General features: G+C 40.0%; 1 protein-coding gene across 2 annotated transcripts in view; it reads right to left on the minus strand.

The window, feature by feature from the left end:
* Positions 1-247: 247 nt before the first annotated feature.
* Positions 248-18874, minus strand: part of grid1b (glutamate receptor, ionotropic, delta 1b) — a 447318-nt gene continuing 428691 nt past the window's right edge. Inside the window, exons 14-17 of one of the 2 annotated variants that reach the window (XM_017710568.2) lie at positions 12679-12845; positions 8582-8822; positions 7373-7511; positions 248-1108 (exon numbers count right to left, since the gene is read on the minus strand). In XM_017710568.2, coding sequence (XP_017566057.1) covers positions 711-1108; positions 7373-7511; positions 8582-8822; positions 12679-12845 — 945 coding nt within the window. In that variant the 3' untranslated portion in view covers positions 248-710. The remainder of the gene's footprint in view (positions 1109-7372; positions 7512-8581; positions 8823-12678; positions 12846-18874) is intronic. The other variant, XM_017710569.2, reaches the window with a different exon arrangement.

The raw sequence follows: 18874 nt of genomic DNA on the forward strand, positions 1-18874 counted from the left end.
ATAAAGACGGCAAAATGATCCAGAGCAGAAAAGAAGCCGAGCAAAAATCAGAACAGCAGAAGAAAACAAACGGAGATGACTGTAAAAAATGAAGAAAAAACGTAAAGAAAAAAAAAAACCACACACACAAAACAAGAGAGGGCAAAATGCTTCGTATTCTTACCGAAGTGTATGATAATCTAGTAACAAACTGTGGAGAGACATCTTTTATTTCGGCACTTAGAAAACAATCACAATGAATTTTGCGTCTTTATCCATAGAGAACAAAATTTACAAAGCCATTCAAACAGTCGTTTTCGGAGTCTTTTTTTTTTTTGTTGTTGTTTTTTTTTGTGACGTTTTGTTTTGTTTGTTCCTTTTTTTCGAGTTTTCGTTTTGTTTTTTGTAACTCAACTTCAAAAATTGAGAATATTCAAAATACACTTTTACTCACTTCGCTCTTTTTCTTATTTACAAATATTTACAAGAAAAAGGATCTGTTTTCGCTGATGGTTTTTTTTTTTTTTTGTCGTTTTTAAAATTTTGTATGTGTATTAAAAATCTTCTTTTTTTTTAAATTTTTTGTTTTTTTTTTTTCCTTTTTTTTTTTTTTTTTTACACGTGATGCCCCCCGAAAGTCTCGCGGTCTCGTCCTCACCCTGTCGGGGAAAAAAACAAAACAAAAAAACAAAAAGCAAAAATAGCCTCAGATTGACGTGCTGTGGGTGGGCTCAATGGCTTCTGGGATGGGTCCTCCTGGTACCGGCGGGTAGGACATTGGCATGGGTGTCTTGGCGGGGCTCTGCCGGAAGAGCCCCCCGTTGGGGGCCCTGTGTTTGCATTGGATGGAGGGCATGGTGGAGCTGCTGAGCGGCAGGGGCAGTGTGCTGCCAGGCCCCGGCGCCAGAGTCCGGCCCACCCCATGGGCCTGCTCCGGGAGGAAGGTGCTCACAGACAGAGCCGTGCCCGGGAAGTCCCGGCCAGCCTCCCGCGCCTGGCTGGGCTGCATGCTGCCGATGTCCAGGGCAGAGATCTCGATAGATGGGCCGGGGATCTGCTTGTGCGCCATGTCCTCGTCCATAAGACTGTTCATACGCCGATGCACCTGCTCCAGGTTCACCTCCTTGTCCTGGAGAGGGCGAGAGAAGAGAGAGAGGGGGGAGAGAGGGAGGGACAGAGAGGCTGAGATCGGCTGGTCCTGCTGCACGGCTGTTTTGCTTTCATTTGCTTTGTTTTTCTGAAGCTCCATACAATTCATTTCATACTTTTGCTTCTTTCGGACTGATTTTTTTTTTTTAAAGTCCTTAATAAACGGCCAATCGGAATCATCCTGGGCAGGATAAGCTTTGATCGAGGGGATGTTATAGAATGTGCACCTTGAAATCAAATTTGGCCAGTGGACGTCTTAAACACGTCTTAAAGCTGAGTGAGGCCTAATGGTCAGTACAGAATGGGAAACTGAGATAACACTGGAGCCAAACTGCACCGATAATAAAAGTCGTAAAATTATCAGCAATTCTCGCGAAGGCCAGGAAAGCGGTATGGTTGGGCAAATCGTTCTCTGGGATGTTTTGCCGAATACCAGCATGCATCAGCAATTCCAGAACATGACGTTATGCTTGGTTGGACATCACCAAGGACAAATAAGCCTAGATGTCCCGTCTACAATCCATGCATGCAATTCTTTAGCTCATTCTACTAGGCCATGGTGCCTAATTTGAGTGGCTCAGTTCCAAAATGTTGTCGAAGAACTTTTGGTAACACTTTATTTGAAGGCACGTTGCATAGGGACCTCATAACACATGCACAAGCCTTGATGAACACTGTGTAAAAGTGGAGACACTGGTAACACATGAAGGGTGTCTACGTAACACATTCATGACACTTCACAACATGTTCATGAATGTTTAAATCAACGTTCATGACGCGCACCTGTTTTACAGGAATTTTAAAATAAAAGTCCTTAATGAATATTGATTTAAACATTCATGAACATGTTATACGACGTTATGAATGAGTGATGTAGACCCTTCAAGTCAAGTCTTACCCTGATTCCTTTGTGGTCAGTTCCAAAATGCTGTTGAAGAACTTTTGGTAGCACTTTATTTGAAGCCACATTGCATAGGGACCTTATAACACATGCACAAGCATTGAATAACATTAACAAGAGTAAAAGTGCTAAACTATTACACCAGTAAAATAGACCCCCTGTTCGTTTTTCTGCTTGAATGCAAAAGCACGTGTTTTAATAACAAAGGTAAAAGTTTTGTTTATCATTTTGACTGATGTTCTGTTAAGGAGACCCATTTGGCTGCTGACATGACTAATATATAAATGCAATGACCTGAACAATTTGTCCCACATTATATTGTCTCTCTAATAACTGTGTAGTTACATGTGGACAACTATGTAACAACAATGTAACTACTAATGATTTAGTCACTGTTACAGGTGGATTACAGAAGTACACCATATGTAATCGCACATGTATATTAACTACAGTTTTGCCTCATGTAATTGCACAAGTGTATCATAATAGTGGTAACAGCCTAATCTTTCTCATGTAATTACAGGTGAGGGTAATAGCAAATGTACTTACATCTGTAAGACTGGAATAGCAGTTTTTATTCAGAACTTTTTTCCAGTAGTAAAAGAAGTAATGTAATAACTTACATTTAAACATTACTTACACTGTATCTGCCAGTTTTCCTAACATTTAGCAGGCGTTTATGTTGACTCTCTAACCAGTTTCAGCTTTAAACCACTCTGTAATGTGACAGAACAGCAGACGCTCACTTATATTAAACTTTTATAACATTGTGTTGCATAAACCCAATGCAGTCTTTATTACCACTGCATAGTACCTACATAATAACTACATATGAACCACCCACTTATTTTAAAGTGTAACACTAACACTCCACTAGTTGTTATAGGTACAGTGTAATTACAGAATGGTACAAATCAAAGTGATGTGATTAGGTCAGCTGGTTACAACACAGTTATTCCACAGTAATTATGTATAACATAAATGCAATGTTATGTAAAACACACTTCCTTTAACTGCTGGAAAAGACTTCTGATCTGTAGCGTATCAAACACACTTGAAGTTGATACACATGTAATTACATTGACTATATATTGCTGTAATCCATCTTTAACATTGACTAAATCATCAGTAATTACAGTGTTGTTGCACCTTATTCATGTGTAACTACACAGTTATTAGAGACACAATATAAAGTGAGACTGAAAAATTCTCCCATTCCATAACTTGTGATTGATGCTTCATAACCGCGTTGGAGACGGAACAACCACCCGTCACTCACGTCATAAAACCATTTGGCATGAGCTATGAACATGCCATTCAGTGCTTATGTAGGTGTTATAAGGTGCCTATGAAGGTAGCCTTCAAAGTATTACTTAATGCTGATTATCTAAATCATTCCACTGGAAGCTGCCTTTAAACTGGAACCTGCATCATCGTGATAATGAATGTGTTGCGACACGGGCAGAGACACTGACATAGTTTGTGTTCTTTCTATCGAGGTATTGGCGCACAGTTGGGTCGGTGCATTAAATCAAAGTGTTAAAACCCCTCTACCGAGCAGGGCTGGGCAGAACAGGGATAAACAAAACGACGACTCTATTTACACACAAAGTCATTACAAGAAATCACGCTCTGCTTCTTAATTACTGCACAGGGAGACGCAAACGGTGAGGAAAGAGTTACGATGTTCGCACCTTTCCAGTGAATGAATCGTTTTTATAAAGAGCGCAAAGGCGCCGCAGCTTGACTCCAGGCCATCTGAACCGAGGCGATCATTTCTGTTACTGTCTCCTCGAGACGTGAAAGCATCTTAAAACATTTACTAATGCACCACAGAGCCAGAATTACAGAGGCACAGCAGGGAGTAATCAAAACTCAGGGACAGGCAGTGGGAGTTAGACTGGGGATCACAAAGAGAACCGAAAACGGGGGAAATTAGTCGGCCGTGTCAGGATGAAGCAGATTTTTCATTGTGAGGATCGCCGTTATTATGGAATGCACTTCTGATCTGACTCATTCTGTTTGACTTATCTAATGGCAGGAGGAAGGGGATAAGGTGTTCTATTAGCCAAAGACGTAGAATACCAGAAAGGTATTTGTTCATGCAAGGAACCAGAGAGAAGCGCTGTCTGATGACTCACTACAGAGTCCAGGATTTCACACATACAACATCTAGTCAAGACGCTGTTTGCTGTGAGGATGTGTGGAAAAATACACAGCGCAATATTAGAAAGTACTTGTCATGCTCTTATTAAGCCTTAACTAACTAGTGGATGCTTATTACTACTTTATTAAGCAATAGGTAAGCGAGATTATTAACTATAAATCTAAATTTTTGCCATAGAATAGTTGGTCAGTTGGTCTTTATTTAGAGCTAACTGGCAATGTACTACTGACGTATTGATGTGTCACTTTTCGTTCATCAAGGTACAAGCCAAGTAGATGTTCCCTCAAAGATACCGCAGTGGTTGTAAGGTCCAGTGGTGCCCCCTAAACAAAGTTTTCCCAGGTGAATGGTACATATTTATACCTTTTCATATCCTAATGTTTTTAAACAGGACAATAAAATAAAAAGCTGGGGTGTGTGAAGTCACTAAAACTTAGAAAATTACGGTACAGTTATGTTCCCTGACTAAAGGTACTTGAGATGTCCCCCTGAGGGTCCCACCCCAGTTACAAGAGGGGAACCCTTTGACCATTTAGAACTTCTTTTTCTGAGAGTGGAGGATGAAACTCAATGATGGCTAAAGTCAAACACTTCATCTTAGAGTAATGTTTGAGCTAATTGTTGATGTACCATTGCAATATTGATAAGAACAGCAAAAGCAAACAACAAACTCGTGTTTTGATTCTGATGAAATGCAGTGTAACTAGTAAAGTACATCATTTATAAGTACGTTCTATTTAGACTCAGTGCTCAGGTGAGGGTTGTGCACAAGATGTTGATGTAAAATACTAAATTCACCTAAGATATTGCTTAATAAAGTAGTAATAAGTAGCTAGTTAATTACCAGCTAATGACTTGATATGACTTAATAAGTCCACTGCGCTGGTGTTACCAAAAAGCAGTTTAATAAAAAGCCACATTGACTTCTCCAAGTTTTCTAAAGCAGTAATTCATGACATATCAGTTAGATGACTCCACACAAATGATCCCGAATGCTGTCCAGTTTGAGCAGCTTCTACTTTCAATCATTGGAATCGCCTATCTTGTTAGTCCAGCCCATCTGATGCACACACAAGTGAAATGTCATTCAGCCCCTAATGTGTATAACAACATGCTTATTGTGAATATGAAGTGAGGAAAAAAATCAATAGTTCTGACCACAGAGCTACTCTCTGTTGCATATTTTAGGTGCTGGACCACATTTCACCTAGCAGTGAGACTGACCTGTGTAAAAACACCAGTGTCTGGTGAGAATGGCCCACCCCCCAAATAATATATGATCAACAGCAGTCCTGTGGTCGGAGACTGACCAACGACCAAGAGATAGAGAGGGACTAACAAACAGATGGGCTACTGTTTGTAAATCGCTGTTGTGGGAGGAAAACCTCGTATCTCCAAAATGGTAACCTTACAGGAGAAGGAAAAAACTTTATTATTAATGTAAGTCCATGGAACCAGACATTTTTCCCAAGTCGTTTTGAGTCAATTTTTTAAGTACATTCATCATGAAATCTATATACAATATAAAGAGCAACAGGTGTTTCCAAATCATGTCAAAAACTGAAAAACATCAAAAGTGGAGGTATGAGGTTTTCTTCCGACAACAGCTAAACATACACCTGTATAGTGGAAATATAAGATAGGTGGAGCCCACAAAGTAGCCAGTGAGTGGACATACAAGGTAGGGGTTTTAAATAACGTGAACAGGCCTCAAACATTCTACTAACATAGATTACATAACAACTAATATTTAACCATTCAACCTCAAAACATAAGACGTCTTTCACTGACTTTACCCAATATTTTGAGCTGGAATGTTCGGCACGGATCAGCTATTTGACCTGAATGACTTGTTTTGCCTTCAAAGGGCCTGGCCTTTAGCTTAAACTCCTCATCAACCTCATCATGCTTCTTAAATTGCATGACAAAATACACGAGCTATCACGCAGCTTTTTGTGGGTGTTTAATAAATGGCCTCTGTCTGGTGTTTTATGAATCTACATCCTCAAACAAAATCGGTCCAGGTGCAAAAAAACACAATTAAACTTGAAAAACTTTGGTTGTTGTCTTAGATAGCAGCCTCATTACAATATATTTATAATCTCGTTGCACTAGCAGGGCACTAACCAATTCATGTACATCTGTGTTTAATAATACAAAATGGAATTTAATTGCTAGAAGTTATACTAACTGAAAAGAAAACCTATGGCAACGTAAGATTAGATCAGTTTGACTGCAGTCATTTCATCAGTGTATAACCACATCAGCTAAATTCAACCTAGATGTCATGAAGGCCTAAATCCTACCATGAAGAGTGGAAGTCCAGAAAGCGTCCATCTACTGCAGAAGGCAATGCTTTGTTACAGTATCTTAGGTTTAAGATGTTAACTAGATGATAAGTAATGCCAAATCTAAAGTACTAGGTAATTATTTTGGGTAGCATGATTTCCAAGACAATTGCACTGAAAGGTTCTAGGTATTATCTGAGTAAGTGTGTGGTACAGACTCTAAAGTTCTTTTGAGTAAAATGGGGGTTTGTACAGGTTCTAGCTAATATGTAGAAAAACAGCATAGTAAAACATCTCAAAATTGTATAATTACTTAGCGTTGCAATGGTAAGTAAAACCAAACAAGCACCAAATTTCATGGTAAAACTTCGTGTTTAAGCAGAAAAGCAAACTGAAATAAATGCCCGTGTGTTTTTACAAGCTTGTTACTCAACATGTTACTCCACCATTTATCAGCTTATTAGCTAGAACTTGTTGGGGCTTGCACCCTAATTTACCTTGACTTTCTGGTTCTTAGCGTTTTGCCCAATATAATTCCACAGCACTTTGGAGACTGTCCCCCACATACTCCCACTGAGTACCTAGAACTCACTGGGTAGAACTGTTGGATGTTGAACTCAAATTTATCTATGCCATCTTGGAAATCACCATCATTTTACCCAAAATAACGAGCTAGAACTTTGGAGTTTGCATCGCAAACCTAGAAAGAATTAGCCTGTATTAGAGCAGGCAAGAAGCGGAAAGAAGCCAGGAGGCAAATGATTGATGTTAGATGGTTCCTAGACATTTCTAATGACCCCCATTGTTTTCCCCCTCCCACGACCCTGTTCACAGTCGGCCCCTTCGGACAGCACGCAACGTATCAGATCTTACGAGCTCTATTCTGACCTGTGTCAATAGCCTCTGCTTCATCCCAGTCTCTCTCTCTCTCTGTCCAAATGTCCTTCCTCCCCTCCGATGAAGCAGTAGAAATATCATTATATCTCAATGGATCTGAAACCCTTGCCACTCTGTAATCCTTAGTAACCTGCACGAGATCATAAACATATCAAGAAAGAAATAAAATAAAAAATAAAAAAATAGTAAAGAGAAATTCAAACTGGTCACCATTGACATTGTATTGCAATAAGACGTCACACGGTTGCACTGCTGGGTTGGGGAGGGGGGGGAGGTTAATGACTGTTGGGGGTTCTGATTCAGGCTTGTTTTTTGTGGCTCTTATTGCTTGGGGGTACTAAACACACAGGCCCATGCAAGCATCCTCTTTGCTCACACTTTAGTTTATGGATCCACATCAAGCCTTCCCAGGCTATCGCATGCACTCGGGTTCGGGTTAGAAAGGCTCTGATTCATCAAGTGAAGTGAGAGAGAAAAACCTTTTTTGCTGATTTGAACGCATGGACAGATCAACAAAATTGTCAAGTGTCAATAATGAAGATACAGGAACAAAAAAGGAATATGGAACATTTCTACTGGTGGGGAGTGAAAGTATTGGGCGATCACTCCCAAGTCACTTCTTACAGTGAATTAGTTTTTCAGTTATTGGGATTTGAAAGAAGGTTTGGCAGAGCTTCTGCTCGTTTTTTTGACCCAGTTCATGTAGAATCTGGTGAATATCATAGTCATCTAAGCCGAAACGACTTTGTGCTAGTTCACTTTGCACCAAGATGCTGAAAAAAGTTGGAAATACAGAGACAATACAGAATATTCAAATACAGAACTGGAAAATTTTGGAGGGCCCAACAGAATTTAAGCATTTGTTTCAGTGTAGTTGGAGCAGTTCTGGTACAAAGACCCTAAAATGTTCCCCCAAAGCCCAATAACAAGCACTGTATTAGTAGTGAAAGCCACTCTGTCTCTGTCCCTGGCTTAGTGTGGGGGGAGGAGGGCGTGGATGCGACAAAAGCTGAATGACCTGCTCTTGGGTTTTTATCTTTAAAGATGATAGGGACCAATTTTGATTTCAGCAGAGCACACCTATAACTGAGTGTACTGGAGCTCGACTAAGTCTGGGCTCGCGTCTGCGGCTGGATCCTTAAAGTAGAGTGTGGCAGTGTCGTCGCCCTGCGCGGGCCTCCTGGCCCTGTGCTCGGTCACCTCTTTGGGCTGCTCTTGCCGGCAGCGGTTGCTGCTCCACCACATCTCCAAGGCGGCCACCAGGCAGGCCAGCACCAGCCCGGCAGCCAAGATGCAGAAAACTCCGGCAAAGCTGTGCAGCTTGAGCGAGCGGCCGTCGGGCTGCGACCCCCAGTGGCCGCTCAGGTCGCAGCGGCCCGAGCGAGGCCACCATTTCTGCTTCAGCACGTCCAGGTCACCTTTCTCTTGCAGCTCCAGGATCCTGCAGGGGCAACACAAAAAGGGTATTGCATTGTAGCATGGCAGGAGATGCTCAATCGCCTGGCTTACTAACCAGCAAGGTGAAAAGATCAACCTTTGAGGTTTCAGGTTATGGCCAGAATTCTGAAAAATGGAAGCGGACCAGACTTACTAGTCTTGTGGCACTGTTTCTCACTAAAGTCTTGGACTGGACTTTGCACATTCCTCACACGCTTATGACGTGACTTATGTCATCAGGTAATAATGAAGCCCTACGTTTGATGAATCAAGTGTACTTGTGCAGACAAGGCACCAGGGGTGGAAAATTCAGGTCCAGAAAGTAAAAATCCTTCCCAGGAGTTGTGCAGGCAGTTGGAATAAAATTATTAAATATAATATAATATAATAATATAATAATATAAACTTTCTGGACCTGAGTTTTCCGCTTCTGCAAGGTACTATGTGGTTGGGATAGTGTAGTGGTTAACACCTCTGCCTTTTACACTGTAGACTGGGGTTCAATCCCCACCTGGGCAAACACCCTACACTATACCAATAAGAGTCCTTGGGCAAGACTCCTAACACCGCCTTGGCCTGCCTGTGTAAAATGATCAAATTGTAAGTCGCTCTGGATGAGAGCGTCTGCCAAATGCCGTAAATGTAATGTACTATGTAATGCATAGGTTCTCCATTTGTCATTGGCCCAAAAATGAGGTTCCATTTTTCAAAATTTCACCCAACCTTCAACTGCAAAAGCCCATCCAGCAAGTAGAATAAGCCTGTATGGAAAAACAAGCTGTGCAACTATGTATCGTCGGGAAGGTTTCAGGCCCAGATGCTACTAGACATTAACATTTAGCTTGTTTCTGTCATTAATCAAAGGTGAAGCAACATACTGTTCTATTCCTTACTGCACCCAGACTCTATGAAGGACTATGTATTTGTAAGACCACTGTTTGATGTACAACATAACACACTCTTTGTCCTAAGGGGACATGATTTGTAACCCGCATTTGTAACCTGACGTGACGGCATTACGCCCCTTAGAAGCATTTAATCCCTCCTCCGGCTTAATTAAATGTCAACTTTTTGTAGTCGCTCACTGACGGAAATGAAAATGAAACAAACAAGGAGTGGAATATAAGGAAATGTTTAATTAGAGGCTTTAGAAAAACAGAGATCACGAGCTGCAAGCTGTGCCACCATTATCAGCCTCCGCCCCGTGGGCAAGCCGCGCAGCCGCAGCAATTTCCGGGATGACAAGAGGAGCACGGTAAACCAGGGATGGGAGGGTGGGGTGGAGAGATAAATGGGAGCAGGATAGGAATGGAGGATGATGATGGGACAGAGATGAGGAAAGTAAGATGAATCCCTCTCTCTACAGAAGATGACATGCTGGTTCATGGGCCTATTAGCCCCCCGAGCTGCCTCCTAGCTATCCCCAAGGGAGTAAGCATGTGGCTTCTGCTGCTCTGGGGGCGCTATAGGTGGAAGAGCTGCTTTTACATCAATGTAGCATCGGATTACTCCTCACAAATACTGCTTTATAGTTTAGGAGAATGTCTTTGTAGGTTGAAAATGTCCAGGTTGTCAGATAGAGGGTTACTAGACATGGTGATGGGCCCAATCTTGTATTAATACTAATATTGAGCAATAAGACTAAGACTTTCCATCTCGCTCTAATCATTTTGCAGAAGTATGTTTGTATATCGCTCACCGGCCACTTTATTAGGTTCAGTTGCTTGTTAACACAAATAGCTTACTGGCCAATCACATGGCTACAGCTCAATGCATTTAGGCATGTAGAGGTGGTCAAGCCAACTTGCTGAAGTGCAGACCGAGCATCGGAATGGGGAAGAAAGGGGATTTAAGGGACTTTGAACGTGGCGTGGTTGTTGGTGCCAGACAGGATGGTCTGAGTATTTCAGAAACTGCTGATCTACTGGGATTTTCACGCACAACCATCTCTGGGGTTTACAGAGAACGGTCCGAAAAAGAGGAAATATCCAGTGAGCGGTCAGTTGTGTGGACGAAAATGCCTTGTTGATGTGAGAGGTCAGAGGAGAATGGGCAGACTGGTTCCAGATGATAGAAAGGCAACAGTAACTCAAATAACCAGCCAAAATCTCTGAGGAACGTTTCCAACACCTTGTTGAAAGTCTGCCACGAAGAATTAAGGCAGTTCTGAAGGCAAAAGGGGTCCAACCTTTTACTAGCATTAGTGTACCTAATAAAGTGGCCGGTGAGTGTATGTCTTTGGCCTCATTTATCTTTATTTTCTTTTTTGAAAGGTTTTTCTTTGGTTTAAACAATGGCAAAAAAGATCTATCTATTTAAAATATGAAAGCTAATTGGCGACAAATAGCATGATAGTGTTTGTCATTCCTCTTAGCAAATTTACCATTTTTGACTTTCTTTTCACAGCAAAAAAATGATATCTCGACAAGTGAAATCATCATGAATCTAGTTGATACCTAATATTTCTAGTAATGAAAGTTCTTAGAACAATTATTTTAGACATTTTTACAATATTTAGTCATTCAACGGGTAAAAATATGTGATTCTATTGGAAAATTATTTGGCTTTTGTCTTGAAATAAGCAAAAAGTCCAGAATTAAGTCAAATAATCTTATGGTATTCTCACAGCAATTTCATAATAAAAAATTAAACTATGTTTAAGATGTTTCCTTTTGCCAATTTATACATTTTTGCAGCATAGATCCACTTATTATTGGCTAACTCTGATAAGTGGCTACAACTGAAACTATAGCTAAAGTGATGAACAGAGCCAGAGTTCAGGACAGGTCGGAACTAAATGAAGTTTTGGGTGAAGTGTGTTCACTTTTGTCGACCTGCGAAAGACCATGATGTAATCAGACTGGATTACAATATTACTTCCAACAATTAATGCCTGACCGGAGTTGAGAGCTTACTGTTACTAATCCTTGCTGCTGCAATAAAGCTCACTATTCTTAGCCGCTGCATCTGGTCATTGTGGATGGTCACAAAAGTGCTCCTTCCAACATTTTGAAGAAGTAATTGGGTAAAAACCTGTGGGGGTTGCATTGACATAATGGAGAAGTCTGGTGATCGTTAAGACTCCGGTGAGGACCTGAGAGAGTTATGTAAGCTTTTGACGAACGGTAATCGCATGCGCTTAGTGTTGCAAGCTGTTGAGTCAGGCTAGGATATTCTGGATGGATCAATACGGAATACGTGAGAAGGCAGTCGAGAGATGAGGGCTGCTCTCCTGGTTCCTCAAATACAGACAGAAGCAATATGATTATGCAGTGTTAATTGGTTACAAGTGATTATGGGGAGATTTGTATAATCTGCCTGCATCTGTTATGTTCGCGAAGGGATCAATTTGTAATGGGTAAAAATCAGACCCATGAAACTGCAACTGATGAAACAAAGCTCTGCACTTAATGGAAAGTGGTGGCAATTTATAAGACATCCACACCTCCCTGTCATTTTCTACCAATTTAGCCACTTGATTGAGGTTATTAAGATACCTGTTGTTTAGGAATGCATATTTCGAATGCCACAAAAGACAGGAGTTATGCGATGGCTTCATCTTCCATCTGTTGTGAAAGTACTTAAACATGTCTGGTAAATCTGCAGTTATCCCAAAATTTGCTTGCATTGCACACACTGTTTTCCACAGCCTTATAAACGACTCTTCACCAGAACCTGTGCTAAACTCCTCTAAGTCTAATTCTGCTAATTACCTGGGCAATCAAAACTATTGTCTGTAAGCAGCTAATCTTGTCTGGCGTCTGGAATCTGGAGGTTAGCTGTTAAGAATGAAGAAAAGAAGTGGGTGGAATGAAAGAAAGCATCAATGGCATAGTAATGGTGGCTGGGTAGATATTTACTTCTGAGAGAAGAGGTCTCTGTAAGGGCTGCCGTGCTGCATGGCAATTCCATAGCCCTTACTGCTCATGCTGTTGCCGGATACGGTGACGGTGCAGTCATCGTCCGTCAGTGCCGCGTACTCCACCACCGCCATGTCCCACAAGAAGGCATATGGGCCCTTCTTTGCCTGTGGAATCATTCAAGAAGTTGTTAATGCTACCACTAGCCAAGAAAACTCATTCATTCAAAAAAACATTCATTGGGGATTTCCATTCATTTTTCCAAATTCCAGCATTTTTTAAAGTTTAAGGTGTTAACAAAGTTATTCAGAATGGTTTGACATGAAAGGATCTGTTCTAGAGAGACTTACCAAGTCACAGGCGCTAACAGTGGTAGTGATAGGAACTAGACATCTGAAAAGTTTAACACCTCTAGAAGCTACAGAAAGCTAAGTGATACTTTTTCAATCCCACAAATGGGGAAATTCCACCTCCGCATTCAACCCATTTGTGAAGTGAAACACCACATACACACTAGTGAATAGACACACACACACACGGGTAGTGAGCACACTTGCCCAGAGTGGTGGGCAGCCCTATCCACAGCACCTGGGGAGCAATTGGTGGTTAGGTGTCTTGGTCAAGAACACCTCGGTCATGTGCTGTCGGCCCTGGGGATTGAACCGGCAACCTTCCGGTCACAGGGCCAGTTCCCTAACCTCCAGCCCCTCATTTTTCAGCAAAGTAGAAAACAAGTATTTACTGGATCCACACATTGCTTTTAATTCAGCTTCTTTTCAGGAGACTGTATTTCAGTTTTTCAAAGAAATCTGCAGGGCATTTTTCCTTTTTCCAGTTCAGTTTCAGACATTCGTTGCACGTGGTTCTAACAATCCAACTAATGGCGATTAGGGGTGGGCGGATCGATCCAAATATCGATACTATCGATACCACCGTCGGTATTGGTATCGGATCGATACTAGTGAGGTGGGATTGATACTTCTCTCCTCTATGTTTCTTGGGATTGATACTTCTCTCCTCTAAGTTTCTTGGGATTGATACTCCTCTCTCTCGTTTCATCAAAAAGTAGACATGCCTGTGCAAACATCACATCCTTTCACATCTTGTACGCACACTTTGTTCCTCCTGCCCTGCTCTTTTGCTCTCATGCTGTTACATGACTCAGTGGCGCTAAGACCGGACACTTGTAGACTGCAGTCATAAGCAAAGAGAAAGAGGAGCATTGTGTGGAGATCGTGCAAACTGTGGTGTGTGGAAGAAGGATATTCTCTGCTTTGGCAACCCAACCAACTTATACAAACACATGAAAAAACACAAAAAAACCCCCCCAAAAAAACTCAGACAGGCCTCGCAATACATCCACAGGTCACCGGCAGATTATCCAGGAAGCTCATATAGAGGTCGATTATATTATTGTTTCTGAACAAAATCCTCTAACTGAAAAAGAATTGTTTTTAAAGCGCTCGTTCTCCAGTAATCATTTTGTATGCTCTGTTTATTTCACAAAAACCTGGAGAAATGCAGTGAAAGAGAGAAATGGTTTGCTTATTTCTTTGTTCCTGAACAAAGACCACAGGCCAAGGGAAAGACAAATGTCCTTTTAAAACATTCATTGTTCTCCAGTAGTAATTTCATGCAGAATTCATGTTTGCAAATTAAGTTCATTACAGTAATTAAAAAGATATTTTATTTTATTTGCCTAAAACGTTGCTGTCCTGGGTTTAAACATGCACATGATTAACTAATTATCAGTGGAAAGCAAAAATCGCTTAGTGGTCATGAAAGTGTAATGAGATTGAACATGTTGATGATAGATTCACCTCATAAATCAGGACACATTTCCCTCCCCTACATGGTATTAGTATGAGTATCAGTACCGGTCCGTATTTACTTGGTATTGGATCAATACTAAATGTTACAGTATCGCATGCCACTAATGCCATCTTCCTCCACGTTTCATAGGTCCAGTTTCAGTGTTCTTGAGGAAATGTTCTTCATATTTGTCTGCTGTCTTTGCTCAGTGAGACTTCTTGACAGCTACACATCGTGTTGTCTTCTCAAAGTGGAAGGGTGGATATGAATGTTGTTAGATATGAAGCAAGAGTGCAGCTTGATTTTCTTAGTCTTATGTTGACTTCCATCTTCTCGATGTCTTTAAAAAAAGTGACCTCCAGTTTTTGAAACTCCTTATTTTTCACTTATATTCCTTTGGCTTTCTCCTTCCTAATGCAGGTGGATCATCTTATATCTAATCTCCTGACAAATGAATAACATTACAGAAAGTTATTATAAAAGTCATAGTGGAGGGGTACCTGCAGTGTTGTTCTAAAGCTAATCATCCCCAAAGAAAGCCAAAGCTACCAAACCGCCCCTGTTAACTGAACATTTGTTGTACTGTTTTTGTTGTTATTTGTTAGTTACAGATTTGAAGGCATCTATAAACAAATTCATAACATGTCATAATGCATTTATAAGGTATCATAAACATGGCTATAAATATTTATAAAAATGCATTACATGTTATATCCATGCTTTTTATGCAATATTTTCAAATTATAAGAGCTTGTAAGTTTGTTTGTCCGCTCAAAGTAAAGTGAAGCAAACGGTACTAAAGCCTCCTCAAGTGTTAAGAGTGAGGCTTTGATTTGAAGTATTTACTGAATAATTTACTTAAACACTTAAACATACACAATAAAGCTCATTACAGGCTTCAAATGTCAGTGTTTAAACTAGTGCTGCTATCAGAGTTTTACCCAATGTGGAAAAGTCAATGTACACCACTGTTAATGTACACCACCGTTAGCCCGGCACTGACTTAACACTGCATATCCAATAGAATACTAGCAGAAATTAGCATTACTGTAGTGTTGTGTAGTGATGTTACAGAATGAAGGTTTCTAGCACTTGATGTTAGAACCAGTGAGGGAACAAATTACAATGACAGCACCCTAAGATCTGTAAATAAATGTGTAAATAAACTCTGTTTTTGTCTTTACTTTATGCTCGCCAAGCTGGGACTGACTTCTTTGACACTGACAGTATAACGTCTCATCCATACTACTTATAATACATTATATTAACAATTCATAATGTATAATAAACATGGCTGTAAAGTGTAATTCATTCCTTCATTTTATAAATATGAAAAGCATTATATGAAAGCATTATAACATGTTATAAATGTGTTTATAGCTCCTTACAAATGTGACATTCATCGAAATTGTTACCAAAAATATTTTGTTTGACTTTAGATAGCAAATAAAATTGCTATATTTTCATTGTTGACATTGGCAATGTGTAGACCCACTAAATACTGAAAAAAATATTGTGGTTATTTATGTGTAATTTTCTATTAAATATGGTTTCTACTTTTTCTTGATGCTGAGAAAGGAATAATATGCACATACTGGGCCCATTGATGGGAAACTAAATAATCAAGGAATGGTCTCCAACTTTTGCTAATAGTGCTTTTAGCACTGTAGTTTTTACAGGTATACCACAATAAACCACTCTGAATGACTTTGTTTACACCCCAACAATTTGACTCTGCAGAACTTTTGAAAAGTGTGGTTTTCACAGCACTCATAAGGAATGCAAATTAATCGAGCCAGTTAGCATCACTAAACATTGAGTGCAATATGGAAGTGAAAGGGGATAAATTATGGAGGCCTTTTTATGGAAGTGCTGATCTTAGAAGCAAAACACTTCACTGCTGCCTCTGGACAGAGAAATGATTCCCAACATTCGCAGAGCACATTTTCTACACAACTGAAGGAGACATTTATAGTAATTACAGTAGAGCTGCAGCCATTAGGACTGAGGTGGTGAAGTACAACTTAAGCAATTACCTATCATGCTGGTGGTTGGAGGAAAAAGTGCAAGAAAACCAACGCTGTAGTAACTCCCTGATCAGAAAACTCGTTTTAGGTGTCAATTACGCAAGCTCATTAGCCATTACAAGGAAACAGGTTTCTTTCATTTTTCTTCAGTGTTTATCATCAAAAATGCTTTTGTTTCCTCTTTCGTTCGCTTGAACAAAGAGCCCAACTACCCATTGTTTGAATCAAAAGCAGCTGTCGTCACATTAGTGGACTTTAAAAGGTCGAAAGATGAGCAGTGCGACTGATTCCGCACTGAATTATTAACATTCACGAAGCTCAGTTAAAGTTCCTGCAGACACTGAAAAACAAACTGCTTAAAAATGATTACAGTCATTAAAATACTGAAACTGTTCCTCATAATAATTGCCGTCAGAAGTTTGTTAAACAATATGCATGTGAGGAAAGCATTTTGTTCTTGTTTTCATTGATTAACCAGTCTGCAGATTAACCTGTATAATTGAATGAGCTACATGCTACTCTAGGTTTTGAGTCTTTCTTTGCTTGGGAGAACAGAATATTTGTTTGTTGACATCGTATAACAGAGTTGTTAGAAGGGAGCCAGAGCAAATACATCCTAATCTTCTGATTCATCCACCATGCAGGTTAATGCACATATAACGACAGTGGCAACAAGCTGCTTTTCACTCTGTATAATGGTTCTGCGACTGAAAATTAACCAGCTATACACTTGCTGCTGTAGGGGGTTCCTGGGGCTTGGTGACCCCTAAGAAAATTTCAACATGAAAAATTCTGTTGCACTCTAAGAATGGAATACAATGTGAAGAATGATTCAATTCACTGATCTGAGCTACGATGCCAATACAAGTCATGTGAAAAATTTTACTGCTTTATAGGCATTTTGACTCATTATTAAACTATTGCTTACCATACCAAGATCAAACAGTCCATCTCCATATAAAACTTTCCTTAACAGCTATTATAAAACAAAGGCCATTCTAAAAGCCCTCATCACCATTTGTAATTTATCTGCTAAAAGTCTTACACTGGCTTCAAAAGGGGTATGATGCTTGGACCCCAATGATTGCCATTTGCATTGTAGTTTGTAGACCAGGGCACCTGGAGGGCCAGTGTTTTGCACAGTTTGGTGAATTTCTGGCTTAGACACATCATTCAACTCAGCAGCTAATTTCCAGACTTTGTAAGTAAGTAAGACAATCACCAAACTGTGCCAGACTGGTTATCCTGTATCCTCCTGATGTACACTGTGATGGTAGCCCTCAGAAATCAACACACTCTACATAAAATTCAGAAAAAAGTCATACATTTTTTTCTTGTTTGCAAATGAAGATAATTATATATATGTATATATACATATATTTATATGTATATATTGATATATTTTACATATATATATATATATATATATATATATATATATATATTTATATATATATTTATATGTATATAAATAAAAAGGGGAATGGTTGGATGGGAGTGGATGACCAATCCACTTTCCAGGAAACTGTTCATGTAGGAATGCTCGGACCTGACACCTATAATGTGGTGGTGCACCATCTTGCTGGAAAAACTCAGGGAATGTGCCAGCTTCCAAAGTGGATTGGTCGTCATGGGCCAGTTGAATGGCCCCCAAGGTCTCCCGATCTGACCCCCTTAGACTTTTATCTTTGGGGTTATCTGAAGGCAATTGTCTATGCTGTGAAGATACGAGATGTGCTGCATCTAAAACTACGGATACTGGAAGTCTGTGCTAGCATTTCTTCTGCGGTGTTGCTATCGGTGTGTGAAGAGTGGGAGAAGACAATCCAACACAATGGGCAGCACTTTGAACACATTTTGTGGTGAAGTGGTCAGAAACTTGTAAATAACTCATGAAAGAATAACGTTACGTTAAAACCAAAACCAAGCACACCATTGTTTTTCTTGAGAAATTCTCAATAAGGTTGATGTGTCACACGACCCTCTTCCCATTGAAAAAATTAAAGTTGGATCCAAAATGGACAACTTGAAAATGGCCACCATGGTCACCACTCATCTTGAAAAGTTTTCCCCCTCCCATAAACTAATGTGCCACAAACAGGACGTTAATATCACCAACCATTCCCATTTTATTTGGGTGCATCCCAAAGTAAATGGCCCACCCTGTATATATATATATATATATATATATATATTTGAATTTTTCTTAAAAAACTATTGAAGAAAGGAGCCAGAATATGCCAATGAAACCAACTTCAATATGAAACCAATTTACGGCAAACTTCTGTAACATCGGCTAAGTAAATGTAAATCAAACCTAGCAGAAGTCCTGAAACCTTTTAACTTGCTGTATATAT

This window comes from Pygocentrus nattereri, chromosome 13 (assembly GCF_015220715.1).
Source record: "Pygocentrus nattereri isolate fPygNat1 chromosome 13, fPygNat1.pri, whole genome shotgun sequence".
Lineage (NCBI taxonomy): Eukaryota > Metazoa > Chordata > Actinopteri > Characiformes > Serrasalmidae > Pygocentrus > Pygocentrus nattereri.